At 37.4% G+C, this 18895-nt stretch overlaps 1 protein-coding gene across 2 annotated transcripts in view; it reads right to left on the reverse strand.

The window, feature by feature from the left end:
• LOC136874517 (methyl farnesoate epoxidase) overlaps nt 1–18010 on the reverse strand; it is a 70456-nt gene extending 52446 nt beyond the window's left edge. Inside the window, exon 1 of one of the 2 annotated variants that reach the window (XM_067148153.2) lies at nt 17895–18010. In XM_067148153.2, the coding sequence (XP_067004254.2) occupies nt 17895–17979 (85 nt within the window). In that variant the 5' untranslated portion in view covers nt 17980–18010. The remainder of the gene's footprint in view (nt 1–17894) is intronic. The other variant, XM_067148154.2, reaches the window with a different exon arrangement.
• Between the last annotated feature and the right edge of the window lie 885 nt (nt 18011–18895).

An 18895-nucleotide genomic window follows, 5' to 3' on the forward strand; every position in this document is an offset into this window, starting at 1 on the left:
ACATTACCATCCAGAAACAACATGATGACTAACCAACAACTGAAAATATAATCCAAATGAGGAGGCTTAGGCAATTTGGCTATGTCTGCCATTTGAATTAGAACCGGATACATACTGGGTGAGTTGGCCGTGTGATTAGGGGCATGCAGCTGTGAGCTTGCATCTGGGAGATAGTGGGTTTCAACCCCACTATCGGCAGCCCTGAAGATGGTTTTCCGTGGTTTCCCATTTTGACACCAGTTCCTTTCCATTCCCAGGTCTTTCCTATCCCATTGTCGCCAGAAGACCTTTCTGTGTCAGTGCGACATAAAGCAAATAGTAAAAAAAAGAAAGAACAGGATACCAGACAGATTCTGACAGAAGCAACCAGTACAGTGGAAGATCCCCAAAACAGCATCTAAAGAAACCTGGGCTAAACAGATTTAATGCGACCTGAGAAACCTTGCCTTATTATAAAGCAAGCACAAGTCACTGTTAAAGGGGCTGATGACCTAGATGTTACGTCCTTTTAAGCAACAATCATCATCATCATTTCCTAACTCAAGTTTTGCTGGTGTGGTGTACAAGCACTCACCATCTCCTTCTGTCTTCATACATCTTCTGTTCCAGTACATCCTCTCGTTTGTGTCCTCTCTCCTCCACATCTGCTCTTACACTCTCTATCCAGCATTTTCTTGGTCTTCCCTGTGGTCTTCTTCCTATAATATTAAGGTCAAAATATTTTCTGGCAGGTCTTTCCCTGTTCATTCTCATTATGTGCCCATACCACTGAAGTCTGTGTTTCTTTATCACACTGGTAATAGGAACCTCGATTCCTATTCACTTCATTTCTGATCTTGTCCTTTCTAATAGTATGGTTCATGGTTCTTATGAATCTCATTTCAGTTGCTTGGATTCTACTGAAGTCTTTGTTTAGTAGGGTACATGTCTCTAAACTGTTCGTGAGGATTGGTACAAAGTAAGTGTGGTACATGATTGTTTTTGCTTTTTGTGGTATTTTTCAGTCCCAGAGAAGATTTCTCACTTGGCTGTAAGTTTGATGATTTCTGTGCCCTGCTGAGTACTTCCTGCCTAACAGTGTTGTCTTTCAAGATTGTGCTTCCGAGGTACTTGAAGTGGGAAGCTGATTCGACTTTTACTCCTTCCAGAAATATATTTGAGCTTGTTATTTCCTTATTGATGGTCATTTCCACTGTCTTTGTTTTGCTCATCTTCAGTCCAAAATTTTTGAATGTATTGTTCCATTCATTAAGTTTCTTCTGAACTTCAGCTTCTGTCTCTCCCCATAAAAGCACATCATCAGCAAATACCAGGGCATTTGGTTCACTGTCCATTTTCTTGATAGATTTTATGACCTTGTCCATTACCATTACTATTACGAACATGAGTGGTGATAGGACAACCTCTCTTTGTTTCAAACCATTTTGATCATCCGTTGCCTGTCTGGACACAGCTGTAGCACTTCTGGTATAGCATCTTGACTTTGTCAATTAAATACTTTGGCACCTTTAGGTCTTCCAGACATTCCTATATCTTGTTTCGAGGAACACTATATCATATGTTTTTTCAGTGTCCACAAATGGAATAATCATCAAAGCCTGGGGACTTCCCATTTCACATGCTCTTTAGTGCTGTTTCTACCTCTTCTGTATTACCAGTACATTTCTGTCAGCTGTTTTACTGCAAAGATAAGATCCATAGTACTTTGACCTTTCCTGAACCCGTGTTGTTCTTCCTCAAACAAAGGTTTCACTATCTTCCTAAGTCTCATTTCTATGATCTTTTCCAGCACGTTCAATGTGTATGACAACAGCGTGATGCCTCTGTAATTTCCACACTTCTGTCGGTTGCCATTTTTGAACAGTGGGATGATGACTCCTGTATTCCAATCTTCTGGGATTTTGTTTCTTTCCCAAATCACTGATGATACTCTATATAGCCAATTCAAGCCTGGTATTCCAGTTGCCTTTATCATGTCTGAGCTGAGATTGTCAAAGCCTGGGGACTCCCCATTTTGCATGCTCTTTAGTGCTGTTTCTACCTCAAGCCATGTTAATGGGTATTTGTTGTTTTTGGCCTCACCTATACTACAGTCATTGGTGGTGGTGTTGCCCCCATCTCCATTTAACAGCATGTTGAAGTACTTCTTCATTTCATCCCTGATTCTTCCTCTGTTTGTATTAAGCTACCATCATCTGTTTCCAGTGCAAGGATGTTTATATACTCATTTCTTTCACTGTTTACTATTTTGTACAGTAGTTTTCTACTTCCTTGACAGTCTTCCTCTATCCTAGTAGTAAAGTCATCCCAGGACTTTTCCTTTTCTTCCTGGATCAGTCTTTTTACAGCCAGTTTCTTTTTCCTGTATTCCTGTGCTAGATGTTCAATTTCTAATTCATTTCATCTATCATCTGTTTTCTGTTTTTCGAGTAATTTTCTTTCCAGTATATTTTTATCTTTTACTGCTGTCTTCACTCGGTCACTCCACCAAGGTGTTCCCTTCTCTTTTGATGTGGCGCTTGTTTTTCCAAAAATTTCCGTGGCTTCTTTTATGAGGGTTTCTTTGAATGAGGACCATTCTTCTTGTACTCCCCCTTTCTCAGTTTTGGGTAATTTGGCTGTTATCTTCACTTCATAGTTTCCTTTCTTCTCCATGTCCTTCAACAGCCATGTCTTAATCTTTGGCATTTTCTCTTGCTTAATTTTGGGCACATGGACATCTTTTTGGTCAGTGATTAATAGCCGATTGTCGCTATCTAGGCAGTCGCTGGGTATGACTAACATCTGTAACATACTGACCCGCTTTTCTATCAATGATGATGAAGTCAATCATAGTCTTGAGCTTTCCATCCCAGCTGTATCTCATTATTTTATGGCTCTCCCTCTTCTGATACCAATTGTTCTATATGGTTAACTTGTTTTGCAGACAGAAATCAATTAGGTTCTCTCCTTCAAAGTTTCTTTTACCATAGCCATGGGGGCCAATGATGTTTTCACAGCCTAGTCTTTCTTTATCAACTTGGGCATTCAGATCACCCATAATGATTGTGTTCTCTGTTATTTGTTCCTCAAGTTCGATATGGAATTGATCTTTCTCTTCTGTGGTACATCCTGTCTGCAGTGCATATACAGTGGAACCTTGGATTGCGAGCATAATTCGTTCCGGCAACATGCTCGTAATCCAAATCGCTCGTATATCAAAGCAAATTTTCCCATAAGAAACTATTGAAACTCGGATGATTCGTCCACAACACAAAAACATTTATTCGCATAACATTTCTAAAACAAAATATAATGTAAAACAATTAAACTGCTCTTCACCTTAAAATAGAATCATTGTTGGTGTGAGGGAGACGAGAGATGATATGAGAAGAGTTACTGTGTAGCACGAATTTCACTAACGGAATCACTGCTATCGGTTGGCTCATTGGAAGTGTTTTCTTTTCGTGCAACTTTAACGAGGAACCTGTCCAATGACTGTTGCTTTTACCTCTTTTTGAGGATTTCACGAAAATGTGACATTGCATTGTCATTGAACAGATTCATCCACTGTAATCATCTCCTTCTTCCGACCGAATTCCTTTTTAGCCTTCTTTTCGTTCACAGGGCCCATCGTTGCAGAACAGTTATATCACAGATGACAGAAACAAAACATGTACACTTGTACGGTGTTGACTATGCGAGCGAGGCACGCCAACTGAAGTCCAGCGTGGGAAATGATTACACACACTTTCCCAGGAAAGAGAGTGGCAGGGGGAGGGAAAAACAAAGGCACAGGGGAGGTGGAAATGTACGTACATGTGACGCTCGTATTGCGAAACCTCACTCGCTTATCAAGTCACAATTTATTTAAAATATTTGCTCGTCTTGCAAAACGCTCGTAGACCAAGTTACTCGCAATCCGAGGTTCCACTGTACTTGCAGAAGAGTATGATGTGCATTACCAACACTCAGTCTCATCTGGATGATCCTATCACTCACATATTTGACATCTGTCTTTGTGTCTATGTCTTTATGAAGGAGGAAGCCAACTCCATTTTTGGGTTTATTATTTTTCCCACTCCAGTACAGCATATATCCATTTCTCAAGGACTTCTTCCCATATCCTTTCCATTTTGTCTCACTCAACCCCAATATCCTGAGCTTACTCCTCTCCATAAGATCCACAAGTTCTTCACATTTGTTGGTGAGAGTGAGGATGCTGAGTGTACCAATTTTCAGTTGCTCCTTCTTGGGAGGGTTTTGTGTCTTCCAGTATCTCCGATGAGCATCAGGCTTTTGGCCATCATAAACTCGGACGGTACGAGAAGAACTGTCATGTCCGGTATTTAATTTATTCTTCCATCCGAGGCTTGTTTTAGGTTTGAAAGCAGTATATTCATACTCAACTGTTGACTTGCTTGGCCTAACACAGGTGAGGATTTTCTTTTGGGGTTTACTCCCTTAACCTTGGAAGATCCCTCTTCTCCACAAAGCAGTGCTGTCCTCTTCTAATTATCCCCAGGGAGGATGGGTTGCCTCATCCACCATCTCTGCCATTCTGAAGGTCTCTTTCTCTGCCAAAGATGCGTTAAGGTCTTCACCCATAACCCTGGGTATGGGTTCCAATTTACACCCCGTGGGCCTGGGTCCCTGTCTGAACTTAACCATCCTTTCACATCGGCCTACTGATGTGGAGGATGCCCACCACCACAGCATGGATGCGCCAGGCAAGAATTACTCAAGTGGAGAACCGGGAAGGTGACCCTCTCTCTCTTGAGCCGGGTTAATGGTTGCGTATGATGCCACAACCAAAGGCCAGTCACCATTAAAGACTGTAAAATCTGGAGAAGCACTATTAGTGAAGTCCAAAACCCAATTACACCTACTGATGTGTATAAGCTTCATAGCAACCTGTTATAATTAGTAAACAAAGAAGAAAGATGAGAAGATGTTCACAATTGTGACATAATAAACTTGTTCTCATTATAGATTCATGTTAAATATGAGGAGATATTACTGGTCATCAGTCTACTGTTCGGTGTTTAGAGGCCTTCCTGAGGGATCTTTATTTAGACCTTGGAGTGGATTAGCTGCCATAGGATTTGGAATAAAGCATTTGTATGCAATGAGGTGGGGGAGGGATGTCAGGAAAATGCAGAAAAAAACATACACAGGAGAGTCACAATTAGCATCAGTATTCAAACTTCTCATTTAGGCTACATGTGTTTCTGCTTTTTGGCTACATAACTGTGTGAAATAAGAAATACATGGTATGCAATCTACTTGTACAGGAAGACATCTGGAAATAATTTGTAAGAGAAAGTAGAGAGATTCCTTTAACTCCTAAAAAATATCTGAATGCTGGTGGGATCACCTACTACTACCCAGCCAACTTAAATCAGAAAGAAAGCCTAACTTTGACCTTCTACCACCCTTCAAGTTCAGCCATTTATCATACTTTCTATGCTAGAAAGACAGCTACCATAAAATGGGGTGAATAGGGACAGTTTTTTCTGTTTTTGCTTAGTAACTTTTGAATAGGAATTGGTTAATTTTAATGGGGTAAATTTTTCTGTTAAAAAAGAACTCATATGTTTATATTTTATACACACAGAATATTCTCCTGTAGTTGTAGAACTGGATATACTGTAAAATGGGGTGAATAGGGACAAAAAAAAAAGAAGGAAAAAATAATAATTTATTCTTCAAAGTGTCAAGTAAAGAATTTTTTTCATTTATGGGAAATTTACGTTTTCTTCATACCTTTACCTTTCCAGAAAGTCTAAGGGTTTAAACGAAAACAAATGTTTGTTTGGGTGGTCAGCCTGTAAGATAGCTGGTGTTCTGGCATCATTTATTTGGTTCAGGAAACTTAAGTTGGTGAGCAAATTTCAAAGGGTCAGATGGTGTGTTAGGATTATAATTACATTCAGTGACATTCTTTGAACTACTTCTGAAGTTTCTAGAAGTTGCCTGTGACTAAACTGTGCATAATTTAATTCTTTATAGAGACGTGTACCATATAACTTGAAAGTGGGGTGAATAGGGACAATGGGGAGAAATTATAAGAGAGACCCTCATTCAAAAACTCATTTACCTGTGGATGCTGAAATAGTGAAAAAGGCAGTTTTGAAAATGAAAAGTGGTATGTCAATACGTTCAGCAGCGGAGAAAATCAAAATTTCAAAATCTGTTTTACAAAGATATGTTGCAAACACAGATGGAGCTATAGTGTCTATGAAGAAGAAAGGAGGACAGACAAGTTTGTCACATGATTTTGAGGAGGAATTGGTGGAGTGTATTCTAACATGTTGTGAGTGAGGTTACCCGCTGAATACTTTTGATCTCTGATATTTTGTTAAATATTATTTAGACAGAGAAGGATCAAACGTTGCTAAATTCAGAGACAATATGCCATGAATTGACTGGGTCTTCTCATTCCTGTCTCGACATAGCGGTCGCCTTTCCCAAAGAATGTGTCAAAATGTGAAATGTGGCAGAGCAAAGGTGTCATCAGCAGACATCAGAAAGTATTTTGATGAACTGGAAAAGACTCCTGAGGCAATTATCTTGCTGATGATCCAGGTCGTCACAAACTGATCTTCAAGAGAGGGTGAAAATAACCTGAACAAGTGATGAATGAAAGCAAGTCTAATACATACGTGATGTTCACAGCAACTGCCGACAGGACACTTTTACCACCTTATGTCATCTATAAGGTTCAGCATCTGTATGATTTATGGACAGAAGGAGGGCCACGCAGACCTCGATACAACCAAAGCAAATCAGGCTGATAGATGGATGCTGCTTTATTGACTGGTTCGAGAAGATAATTATTCCATACTGTAGGTACTTGGTTGGGAAGAAGGTGGTTGTTGGAGATAAACTAAGCTCTCATTTGTCTCCTGCTGTTATAAAACTATGCAAGGAGAATGACATTTCTTTAGTTTTTCTGCCTGCAAATTCAATGCATATGACTCAGCCTCTAGATTTGGCACTCTTCAGACCACTGAATGTTACCTGGCACCAAGTGATGGAGTCATGGAAACTGAACAGAGGAGGGAACAAACCTTTTGACAAGATGTTTCCAAGGTTGCTAAAGAAGTCTCTTCACAATATGCAGGATAATATGGAAATGAACATTATGTCTGGGTTCAACAAATCTGGAATATATCCATTAAACAGGAAGAGCATTTTGGAGAGACTTCCAGGCTGTGAAGAAGTAGAAGATACTTCTAGCAACCTGGATACTAATGACAGTCTGATAAGTTTTCTCAAAGAAATGCATTACGGTGGTGATAAAGGAACTAGTAATTTGCCAGGCAGGTAGAAGAGACTGAAAAACTGCCTGGGAAAAGTGTTTCGGTAGAAGATCTGACTTCTGATGAAGAAAGCAACTCTTCAATGTGTGATGAAGAACAAGGAAGTGAGTGAACCAAACAATTCTGAACAAGGAATAGAGGAAGGAAGCTGGATGAAAGAGAAGTTTTTTGTATGATCAAGGTGTGGAAAAGGTCTTCGTAGGAAAGATACTGAAAGTGATAAACCCGGGACTAAATTACCTAGGAACATTTCTCAGACAGTCTACCGAAGTGTCTGGTATTTATCTGTTCCCAAATGTAGCTGATGAGTTTGAGTTTGAGCAGACACAGGTGATGACTAATCTTTCTTTTTTTTTTTTTTTGTTGCTAGTGGCTTTACATCGCACCGACATAGATAGGTCTTATGGCGACGATGGAATAGGAAAGGGCTAGGAGTTGGATGGGAGCGGCTGTGATCTTAATTAAGGTACAGCCCCAGCATTTGCGTGGTGTGAAAATGGGAAACCATGGAAAACCATCTTCAGGACTACCGACAGTGGAATTCGAACTCACTATCTCCACAGCTGCAGGCCTCTAACTGCATGACCAGCTCGTCCGGTAATGACTAATCTGAAGCCACCAGTTGTAAGAAGGGGAAGATACACTTTCATTGAATTGTGATTTGTTTGTTGTGCCAAACATGTAACCCTCTGGACCAAAGGCCAGCCATTTAACCATCAAGTTGAACAAGTCAATGATGAATTTGGTGTACATAAGAATAACAGCTCTGGTCAAATATTTATAACTATCCATGCTGGTGATAGACATGGATTTATACCCAGTGTCCTGCTAATGTTTGAGGCAAAGTTTGAAAAGCGGTGATTATCACAATAAAATAAATTTTGAAAATTTTAAAAGTAGGGCTGAAGAAAGACTTTTATCAATTTAGCACCAAACAGGCTGATTGTTATGGAGTTGGTGGTGCTGATGGTGGTGGTGGTGGTGGCATTGGGGGTGGTGATTTTATTTAAACACTTTCCACACTGCTCATTTTAGTTGTGTTTGGAACGTGGATACTGGAGACTTTCTAGCTATAATCAGGTTTTTTCTGAAAGATTTTTAAATTAATCCCTACCATGTGCTTCTGTTTATGAATCATCTTTCCTCTTTCCAATGAAGTATTTTATATTTAAATATAATATTAGGAACCTTTCTAAAATATTATTTTAAAAGTTTACTTTTCAAAAATAAAAAACTTTAATTATTGCTTGTGTGGGGACCATATAACTGTACTCTTTGACATTGTGTTGGCTTGTGTACTCCTTTGAGGGAAAGAATGGTGACTGAGTTTTGATATCTTCGGCATTGTAATTAAGTAGATAATTATATATAGTAGTTTTGAGTGTGATTAATAGAAGTATAAAATAAATTAAAAGTGCTGTAGTATATATATATATATATATATATATATTCACTGAACTTCAGTAACAACGTGACCATGGTGAACCCCAATGGACATGTTGAAAAGGTGAGAGTTAACCTTACAAGGACCAAGGGGAAGCCTCTGAGACTGTTTCACAATTTATGTCAGTAGAATTCAGGTTTACCACATATTTTTTTAGAATGAGCCTCAGAAGCCCCCTTTTACCAGTCCTCTGTGTAAAAACCAAACCTTGATCCTTGTAGGGTTAAGCTACCCCCCCATTTTGGACAGATAAATCCTAAATATGTTTTTTTTCAAGTAGAGGTGCAGAACCAGTTACCACCCTCAGAATAATGGAAAGGTTGAATGATTCCATTGCACTTTAAAGGGATCAATCTGAGCCCATTCCATAGTAAGATGGACTGAAATTCTACCAACTATCCTCTTAGGACTGCACTGCACTGTTAGAGAAGACTCTAAATCCTCTGTAGCATAAAGCTGCCTTCACAGAACAACATACAAAACCAGACTCAGATCTGATTTTATTTGTTAACCAACTTCACCACAGTGTGAACAAGTTGAGACCCGTAAAACAATTTCACAGAAATAGACCCAAACCATTCGCTCTTACGGATCTTCAACAATCCAACTGCATATTCATGTGAGTTGACAGAGCTAAATCGGCTCTACAGAAACTGTATGATGGCCCATATCTTCTGTAGTGCTAAAGATATCACCAAAATACTACATCTTAAACACCAAGGGTAAGGATGTCAGCATCTCACTTGATCACCTCAAACCTGCCTACATACTTGCTGATATGTTGAACAGTTTACCAGGGGTAGTGTTTGATCCTTTTCCAAAATCTGTACAGATATTCAAGAAGAGAATAAACAGCAACAGAGAAAATAAATGAAATGTTAGAGGGCATTTGACCAGTGCAGGTTATTGCAAATAAAAAATGTGTGTGAATAAATTAATTCCATCTGCTGGTCTATGGAGTTTGGACAGCCGAAGTAGAGGACTGCCTGTAGGGGTGAAGTACAGTGGGGACTTCGAGGGCCCTGGGATTGCTACGGTAGCTGTGAAGGCCCTTCAGGAACTCTGAAAAATGGTGGCAAAAGAGGCTCTGGTTAAGACGCAGCAAGTCGTTATGCTACTTAGGTTCCAAAATGGGAAAAAAAATAAATACATAAATAAATGCAATGTAAATTTTAATCTTATACCAGTTGTATAGTATTATTTGAAGTAATTCCACATACTGTATATGAGTTGACTATGTTTGTAAGTACAGGAGATATTACCGGTATAAGTAGAATTTTGTAAACAATATAAATTTATTAAGGATGAGCTGTGTGTTTAATAGAAAAACTTGTTAGCATAAATTGTATAATATTGTATTCTAGGAAAATTTTCTTCTTCTCTTGTTAATTTAAAATTTAGTGCTTGACAATAATGTACTTTAGTGTACCATTTGCCACCAAGGTAGACACCTCATTTGCAAATAAAGAGATTTTGATTTGATTTGATATGAAATGTGAATGTGAAACCCAGAATATGAAGATAATATAAAACTGATAGCTCTCCAACCACTAAGTATTGTCCTCCTAATCAATTCACATTAAAACTAATAAAATAAAATGAATGCTATAGATTTACAGTAAAATGAATCATCAATCAATATTAAAATTTGACATCTTCAGTTATTTTCTTACACTTTACTGGTACAGGATGAAGAATTTAAAAGTGCTTACTAGAACTATAGAAAATGGAGAATTAAAAAGTGTAATTAAATGTCAGAAAATAGAGCAAACTGATCATGTTGTCAGAGGAGATGAAAATTATCTATACACTAGCAAGATACCCGTGCTTCGCTACGGTATTATACTGAAATTTAGAATTGAATGCTTATTTTTTTATATATCATCCGCCGAAATTCGCGATCTGATTTGTTTTCTAATAGATTATGGTAAGTTTCCTCCCATTTTTCAATCTTTCTTTCCAGCAATCGATTTCGTACTTCCCGGGCTAGGTCCAGGTATTTCACCCGGTCAATTGGGTCCCTAAATCTCTGCCATCTTTTCCTATAAGCATTTTTAATATGTATCAAATCCTTCAGGAGATCCAGCGTGGTGTCGTCTTGGGTGCCTTGGCGATACTGAACCCGGGGCCGGACTGCATTCTTAGTCATTACCCGTCCAGGACCCTTTTCCAGCGTGGTCCGCACATTTGACGATGATCCAGAACATTATTATTATTATTATTATTATTATTATTATTATTATTATTATTATTATTATTATATGTTCTGTACCCCACAGCAAGATGCAAGACCGCTACTTGGCGGTAAATTACATGTGCTGCCATTGTCATTGTTGAGAATGTGACCAGCACCATTGCCGCGCGTTGGCAAGTGTGCGGGATTTCTGGCGATACGAATGACATACTTCCATGCATTATTGACCTTATTATAGAGGTGAACAATTGGACGGCCAATCTCATTCTATCGTTTATTTCAAATGTGTTTAAATTTTTATTTATATGCCAGGAGAATCTACTGTAATCTAAGAACGTTCTCCAAAGGAAAAGATGGCTGTTGAAAACGAACCCAGGAAAGATTAAAAATGATCGGTTATGATCAGAATAAGTACATTGAAAATCTACAGCCTGTTTCCAGTCACTCGACAGGGTCAGGAATGGAATGAATAAAGCCCCCATCTAGCGGCGACAATAGGAATTGTGCCGGTTGCCGAAACCTGTCGCACTCCTCTGGGGCAATGATTAATGAATTACAAATGAAATGAAATTATATTTGACAGTGTTGCTGGAATGAATGATGAGAGGGAAAACCGGAGTATCCGGAGAAAAACCTGTCCCGCCTCAGTTTTGTCCAGTACGAATGTCACATGGAGAGACCGGGATTGGAACCACGGAACCCAGCTGTGAGAGGCCGGGGCGCTGCCGCCTGAGCAACGGAGGCTCCTTATAAATACATTATGAAGAGTAAAATCAATTGGTCTCACCTCCTTTTACACCCCACCGCCGTTAAAGTTTATTTACCCCCCCCCCCCCAAAAAAAATAAACTAAAAGAAGGCGTGTTCCTTTATGTTTAAAGGAGATTCCAAACACCAATGTTCACGTCTATTACCTTCAGTTCTGACAGTTTTGAGATATAAGTATCCCCATAAAAATATTTCACTTACTTTTCACTTCCTTTCACCCCCACCCCCAAGTGAAATTTCCGGCAAAAAATACTTGTTTCTTTAATAGTAAAGGATCTTCTAAATACCAAGTATCACGACTCTAACTTCTTCAGTTTTAGATTTTTGTGTCCTCATGAAATGAAATTCAATTCCGTTTCAATCCCGCCCCCAAGATGATTCCCCCCCACCCCCACCCAAACGGGCTTTCTCTGTTTTTAAAGGAGAACCAAATACCAATTTTCACGTCTGTACGACCTAACAATTGTAGTTTTTATTAGATGTAAGTATTCTCATACAATTAAGTCAATTAATTTTAAATTCTTTCACCTCCCCCCCCCCCAATTCATTGGATTTTCCGAGAATAGGTGTTTCATTACTTTTAAAGCAGATTCCAAATATCAAATTTCACGTCTGTAACATCTTCATTTTTGAGATAACAGTAGCCTAATTAAAAGAATTCAACACCATTTTCAGGCACTTTTAGCCCCCCCCCCCCATCCAAGTGGTATTTCCGAAAACTAAAAAAAAAAAAAAAAAATCTCTATTTTTAATACAGATAAAAATACCATTTTTCACTTCTGTAACATGTTAAGTTTTTTGAGATATACTGTATAAATTCTCATTTAAAAATTTCACCCCCTTTTTAGTTCCCCTTAAGAAGAGTTTCCAAAAACAAATCACCAATGTTTCTTTACATTTACAGGAGATTACAAATGCCTCATTTTACGTTTGTAACATTCTACGTTTCTCAGATATTCTGTAGATGTAGTCTTTCAAAAAATTCACCCAATTTGTCACTCCTGTTTAACCGCCATTAATTGGATTTTCGAAAAACAAAAAAATACGTGTTTCTTTATTTTTAAAGGAGATCCCATATACGAATTTTCAATTTTGTAATATCTTCAGTTTCTGAGATATATGTATTCTCATTAAAGGTATTCAAACCGGGCGAGTTGGCCGTGCGCGTAGAGGCGCGCGGCTGTGAGCTTGCATCCGGGAAATAGTAGGTTCGAATCCCACTATCGGCAGCCCTGAAAATGGTTTTCCGTGGTTTCCCATTTTCACACCAGGCAAATGCTGGGGCTGTACCTTAATTAAGGCCACGGCCGCTTCCTTCCAACTCCTAGGCCTTTCCTATCCCATCGTCGCCATAAGACCTATCTGTGTCGGCGCGACGTAAAGCCCCTAGCAAAAAAAAAAAGGCATTCAACCCATTATTCATCCTTTTAACCCCTCCTATTGGGATTTACAGAAAAAAAAGTGTTCCTTTATTTTTAAAGCAGATTCTAAATATCAATTTTCACATGAGCAAACTTTTAAAGTTTTGAGATGTATATACAGTCATTTTAAAAATCCAACCCATTTTCACCCCCCTCCCCTACTATTTGGATTTTCCAAAAGCAAAAAAAAAAATGTTTCTTTATTTTTAAAGGAGATCCCAAATACCAATTTTCAGGTCTGTAATATCTTCAGGTTCTGAGATTGAAGTATCCTCATTAAAGGAAATCAACCTCTCTTTCACCCCTCCTATTGGGATTTTCCGAAAACAAAAAATAGATGTTTCTTTATTTTTAAAGGAGATTCTAAATACCAATTTTTACATCTGTAAACTCTAAAAGTTTAGAGATATAGATACACTCATTTTAAAAATTCCCCCCCCCCCTTTCCACCACCCCCATTAATTGGATTTTCCAAAAACGGAAAAATACGTGTTTCTTTATTTTTAAAGGAGATCCCGAACACCAATTTTCAGGTCTGTAATATCTTCAGTTTCTGTGATATAAGTATCCTCATTAAAGACATTCAACCCTTTTTTCACCCCTTTTCACCCCTCTTATTGGAATTTTGCAAAAGCAAAAAAATATGTGTTTCTTTATTTTTAATGAAGATTCTAAATACCAATTTTTACATCTGTAAACTTTCAAAGTTTTGAGATATAGATACGCTCATTTTAAAAATTCACCCCCCCCTTTTCACCCTCCCATTAATTGGATTTTCCAAAAACAAAAAATACGTGTTTCTTAATTTTTAAGAGAGATCAAAAGTACCAAATTTCAGGTCTGTAATATCTTCAGTTTCTGATATATAAGTACCGGTGTCCTGATTAAAGGCATTCAACCCCTTTTTCACCCCTCCTATTGGGATTTTCTGAAAACAAAAAAATATATTTTATATATATAGATAACTTGTCCTGACTGACTGACTGACTGATTCATCATCGCCGAGCCAAAACTACTGGGCATAATGAAATGAAATTTTGGGGATACATTCATATTAAGATGTAGGTACTCGCTAAGAGAGGATTTTTGGATATTCCGTTGCTAAGGGGGTGAAAAGGGGGGTGAAATTTTAAAATGAGTGTATCTATATCTCAAAACTTTAAAAGTTTACAAATGTAAAAATTGGTATTTAGAATCTTCTTTGAAAGTAAGGAAACATGTATTTTTTTTTGTTTTCAGAAAATCCCAATAGGACGGGTGAAAAAGGGTGAAAAATGGGTTGACTGCCTTTAATCAGGATACCGGTACTTATATCTCAGAAACTGAAGATATTACAGACCTGAAAGTTGGTACTTTTGATCTCTTTTAAAAATAAAGAAACACGTATTTCTTTGTTTTTGGAAAATCCAATTAATGGGAGGGGGAAAATGGGGGTGAATTTTTAAAATGAGTGTATCTATATCTCAAAACTTTGAAAGTTTACAGATGTAAAAATTGGTATTTAGAATCTTCATTAAAAATAAAGAAACACGTATATTTTTGTTTTCAGAAAATCCAAATAGGAGGGGTGGAGAGGGGTGAAAAATCGGTTGAATGCATTTAATGAGGATACTTATATCTCAGAAACTGAAGATATTACAGACCTGAAAATTGGTGTTTTGGATCTCCTTTAAAAATAAAGAAACCCGTATTTTTTTTTTGGAAAATCCAATTAATCGGGGGGTGAAAAGGGGGTGAATTTTTAAAATGAATGTATCTATATCTCAAAACTTTTAAAGTTTATAGATGTAAAATATGGTATTTAGAATCTCCTTAAAAAAATAAAGAAACATTTTTTTTTGTTTTCGGAAAATCCCGATAGGAAGGGTGGAAAAGGGTGAAAAAGAGGTTGAATGCCTTTAACGAGGCTACTTTTATTTCAGAACCTGAATATATTACAGACCTGAAAATTGGTATTTGGGATCTACTTTAAAAATAAAGAAACAGGTATTTTTTTCGTTTTTGGAAAATCGAAATATGCGGGGTGAAAAGGGGGGTGAATTTTTAAAATGAGTGTATCTACATCTTAAAACTTGAAAAGTTTACAGATGTAAAAATTGGTATTTAAAACCTCCTTCAAAAATAAAGAAACATGTATTTTTTGTTTTCGGAAAATCCCAATAGGAGGGGTGTAAAAGGGTGAATAATGGGTTGAATGCCATTATTTTAATTAAGCTTCTGATATCTCAAAAATGAAGATGTTACAGACGTGAAATTTGATATTTGGATTCTGCTTTAAAGTAAAGAAACACGTATTCTCGAAAAATCCAATGAAGGGGGGGGGGGGTGAAAGAATTGAAAAATTAATTGACTTAATTGTATGAGAATACCTACATCTAATAAAAACTAAAGTTGTTACAGACGTGAAAATTGGTATTTGGATCTCCTTTAGAAACAAAGAAAACGCGTTTTTTTGGGGGGGAGGGGGATCATCTTGGTGGGCGGGTTTGAAAAGGAGTTGAATTCCTTTCATGAGGTGACACAAATCAAAAACTGAGGAAGTTAGAGTCATGATAATTGGTATTTAGAAGATCCTTTACTATTAAAGAAACAAGGATTTTGCCGGAAAATTCAATTGGGGGGGGGGGTGTGAAAGGAATAGAAAAAAGTGAATTATTTTTATGGGGATAATTATATCTCAAAACTGAAGGTAATAAACGTGAACATTGGTGCTTGGAATCTCCTTTAAACATAAAGAAACATGCCTTTCTGTTATTTTTGTGTGTGGGGGGTGGGGGTAAATAAACTTAACGGCAGTGGGGTGTAAAAGGAGGTGAGAATAGTTGATTTTACTGTTTATAATGTACTTATAAGGAGCCTCCGTTGCTTAGGTGGCAGCGCGTCTGCCTCTCACAGCTGGGTTATGTGGTTCAAATCCCGGTCACTCCATGAGACATTCGTGCTGGACAAAACGGAGGCGGGACAGGGTTTTCTCCGGATACTCCAGTTTTCCCTGTCATCATTCATTCCAGCAACACTGTCCAATATTGTTTCATTTCATTTGTCATTCTTTATCCATTGCCCCAAAGGAGTGCGACAGGCTTCGGCAGCCGGCACAATTCCTATTGCCGCCGCCAGATGGGGGCTTTATTCATTCCATTCCTGACCCTGTCGAATGACTGGAAACAGGCTGTAGATTTCCGATGTACTTATTCTGATCATAAACCGATCATCTTTTATCTTTCCTGGGTTCGTTTTCAAGAGCCACCTTTTTCTTCGGAGAACGTTCTTAGATTACAGTAGACTCTCCTGGCATATAAATAAAAATTTAAACACCTTTGAAATAAACGATAGGAATGAGATTAACCGTCCAATTGACCCAACTGACCGGGTGGAATACCTGGACCTAGCGCGGGAAGTACAAAATCGATTGCTGGAAACAAAGATTGAAAAATGGGAGGAAACTTGCCGTAATCTATTAGAAAACGTGTCAGATCGCGAATTTTGGCGGATTCTCCCAGATAACCAGTCAGATCGCGAATTTCGGCTGATTATATATAAAACAATAAGCATTCAATTATAAATTTCAGTACAATACCGTAGCGAAGCACGGGTATCTTGCTAGTTTTATATATATAGATCTTTGAGTTGAAGCACCAGTTCCAGATAAGGATTGTACATCGAAAGACCAGACGACAAAGCTATTGTAACCCTCAAAAGAAGAGAAGTGTAGAACTGTAAAAAAAAATTTGCTTATTTGTTTTAACATGTTTTACTAAGTTAAACTGTTTTTTTAGATTTTTAGTACTTTTTAGTCATTGCAAGGAACACACTTCATTGTTAACCCGTATTGTCACTTGAACAAATGTTCTGATACATTTTAGTAAACATCCCACCTTTATAATGCAATAATTATTTGTATTCTTTTCAGAATAACATTTTGTTAATAAAATGGGACATGTTTCATTCATATAGGGACATCATCAGCCATAGTTAAAAGACAAAGAAATTGAAAACAAGGATACAATAAAAAACATTAAAAATGCCTCTTAATTGGCATTTTGACAGATTCATTATCAGAATTATCCAGTGTCTTTTACGGTATACTATATCAAGGCGACTGATATACCCCTGCTTTATCCTGGGTAATCAGTCTCCTCAGATAAGTAATATCAACTATGAAACTACAAACCTGATCAGCAACATCAATATAGAGGAAGGTTACAAAATTACCAATTCTTGGCCACCTATACTTCACAAATTCATTAATATGTGGAACAGAACATTAAATAAGCATAAGAATCTTCCACTTACAGAACAGTTAGAATTCTTAATTAATAATGAAGCTAGAATTTTGTAAATAACATGTTAATGATACTGCTTGCTTGCTGATTCTTTTTACTGTGCAATTAATGACTTTGTTCCCTAGTTTTCTATTTTCTCTTTGTTACCATTTTGTAACCATTCTGTACAAAACAGCAAACTTTACCTGTACCTCATTAATAAAATATAATACCATAAAATTAAATAAATAAGTAAATTAATAAATAAAATAGGCTGGAACCTAAATGATGATGATAAAATGTTAAAATCTTCAGCTTCCAAAGTCAAATATATTGCAAAATTATTAAATGCAATATTAGTATATTAGACTGGATTGAAAATATTAGTACAGTATTTGTCCATCTGCAGTGAAACATTTAGGTATGTTATATGCATCTCTATTGTATTGTTTCTAATTGCAGTTCACTATGTTTGATACCTGATCAGTATTAATTGACCTACCTGGTGGATATCCTCGGGGTTTGCTAATATCAAACGCAATGAGAAGAGAAATAACTAGAAGTCCCACTATTATTACAAAGATCATGCTGTCCCACACTCACTGAGTGATATGCTTCTAGTGTCTGTTGTGTATATATAGAGATCTTCTCCTCAGTTCAGACAATGTAATTATTCACTCTGACCTCAAGGGGAAAAAAAAGAAAGGTTAAAAAATAATCCCTAGTGGCAGGAAGGGTTAATGGTGATGGAGAGTTCAAACACACAAATGGCTGCTTATCTATACAGGCTATCTCTCAGCTATACCTGAAGTCTTTCAATCCAAACACAATAGCTGCTTTGCATTGAAATGAAAGGAAAAATATATTATCTTTCAAGTATTTTTGTTCTGAGTAAAAATATTTTCTACAGTTGTTTCTTGTTCCAAATAAGGCATATTGCACCTTGGAGTAAAGTTGAACAGTAGATGCAGAAAATCTATAATAATAATAATAATAATAATAATGATGATGATGATTATGATGACAATGATGATAATGATGATGATAATCCATTACTTATAAACATACATACATACATACATACATACATACATACATACATGATCATTATAGACTGTTATGCCTTTCAGCGTTCAGTCTGCAAGCCTCTGACAATTTACTAAACGTCGCCACAAACCTCGATTTGCAACTAGTGTTGTGGCCTCATTTAGTTCTATACCTCTTACCTTTAAATCGTTAGAAACCGAGTCTAACCATCATCGTCTTGGTCTCCCTCTACTTTTCTTACCCTCCATAGCAGAGTCCATTATTCTCCTAGGTAACCTATCCTCCTCCATTCGCCTCACATGACACCACCACCGAAGCCGGTTTATGCATACAGCTTCATCCATCGAGTTCATTCCTAAATTAGCCTTTATCTCCTCATTCCGAGTAACCTCCTGCCATTGTTCCCACCTGTTTGTACCAGCAATCATTCTTGCTACTTTAATGTCTGTTACTTCT

Source organism: Anabrus simplex, chromosome 5 (assembly GCF_040414725.1).
Source record: "Anabrus simplex isolate iqAnaSimp1 chromosome 5, ASM4041472v1, whole genome shotgun sequence".
Lineage (NCBI taxonomy): Eukaryota > Metazoa > Arthropoda > Insecta > Orthoptera > Tettigoniidae > Anabrus > Anabrus simplex.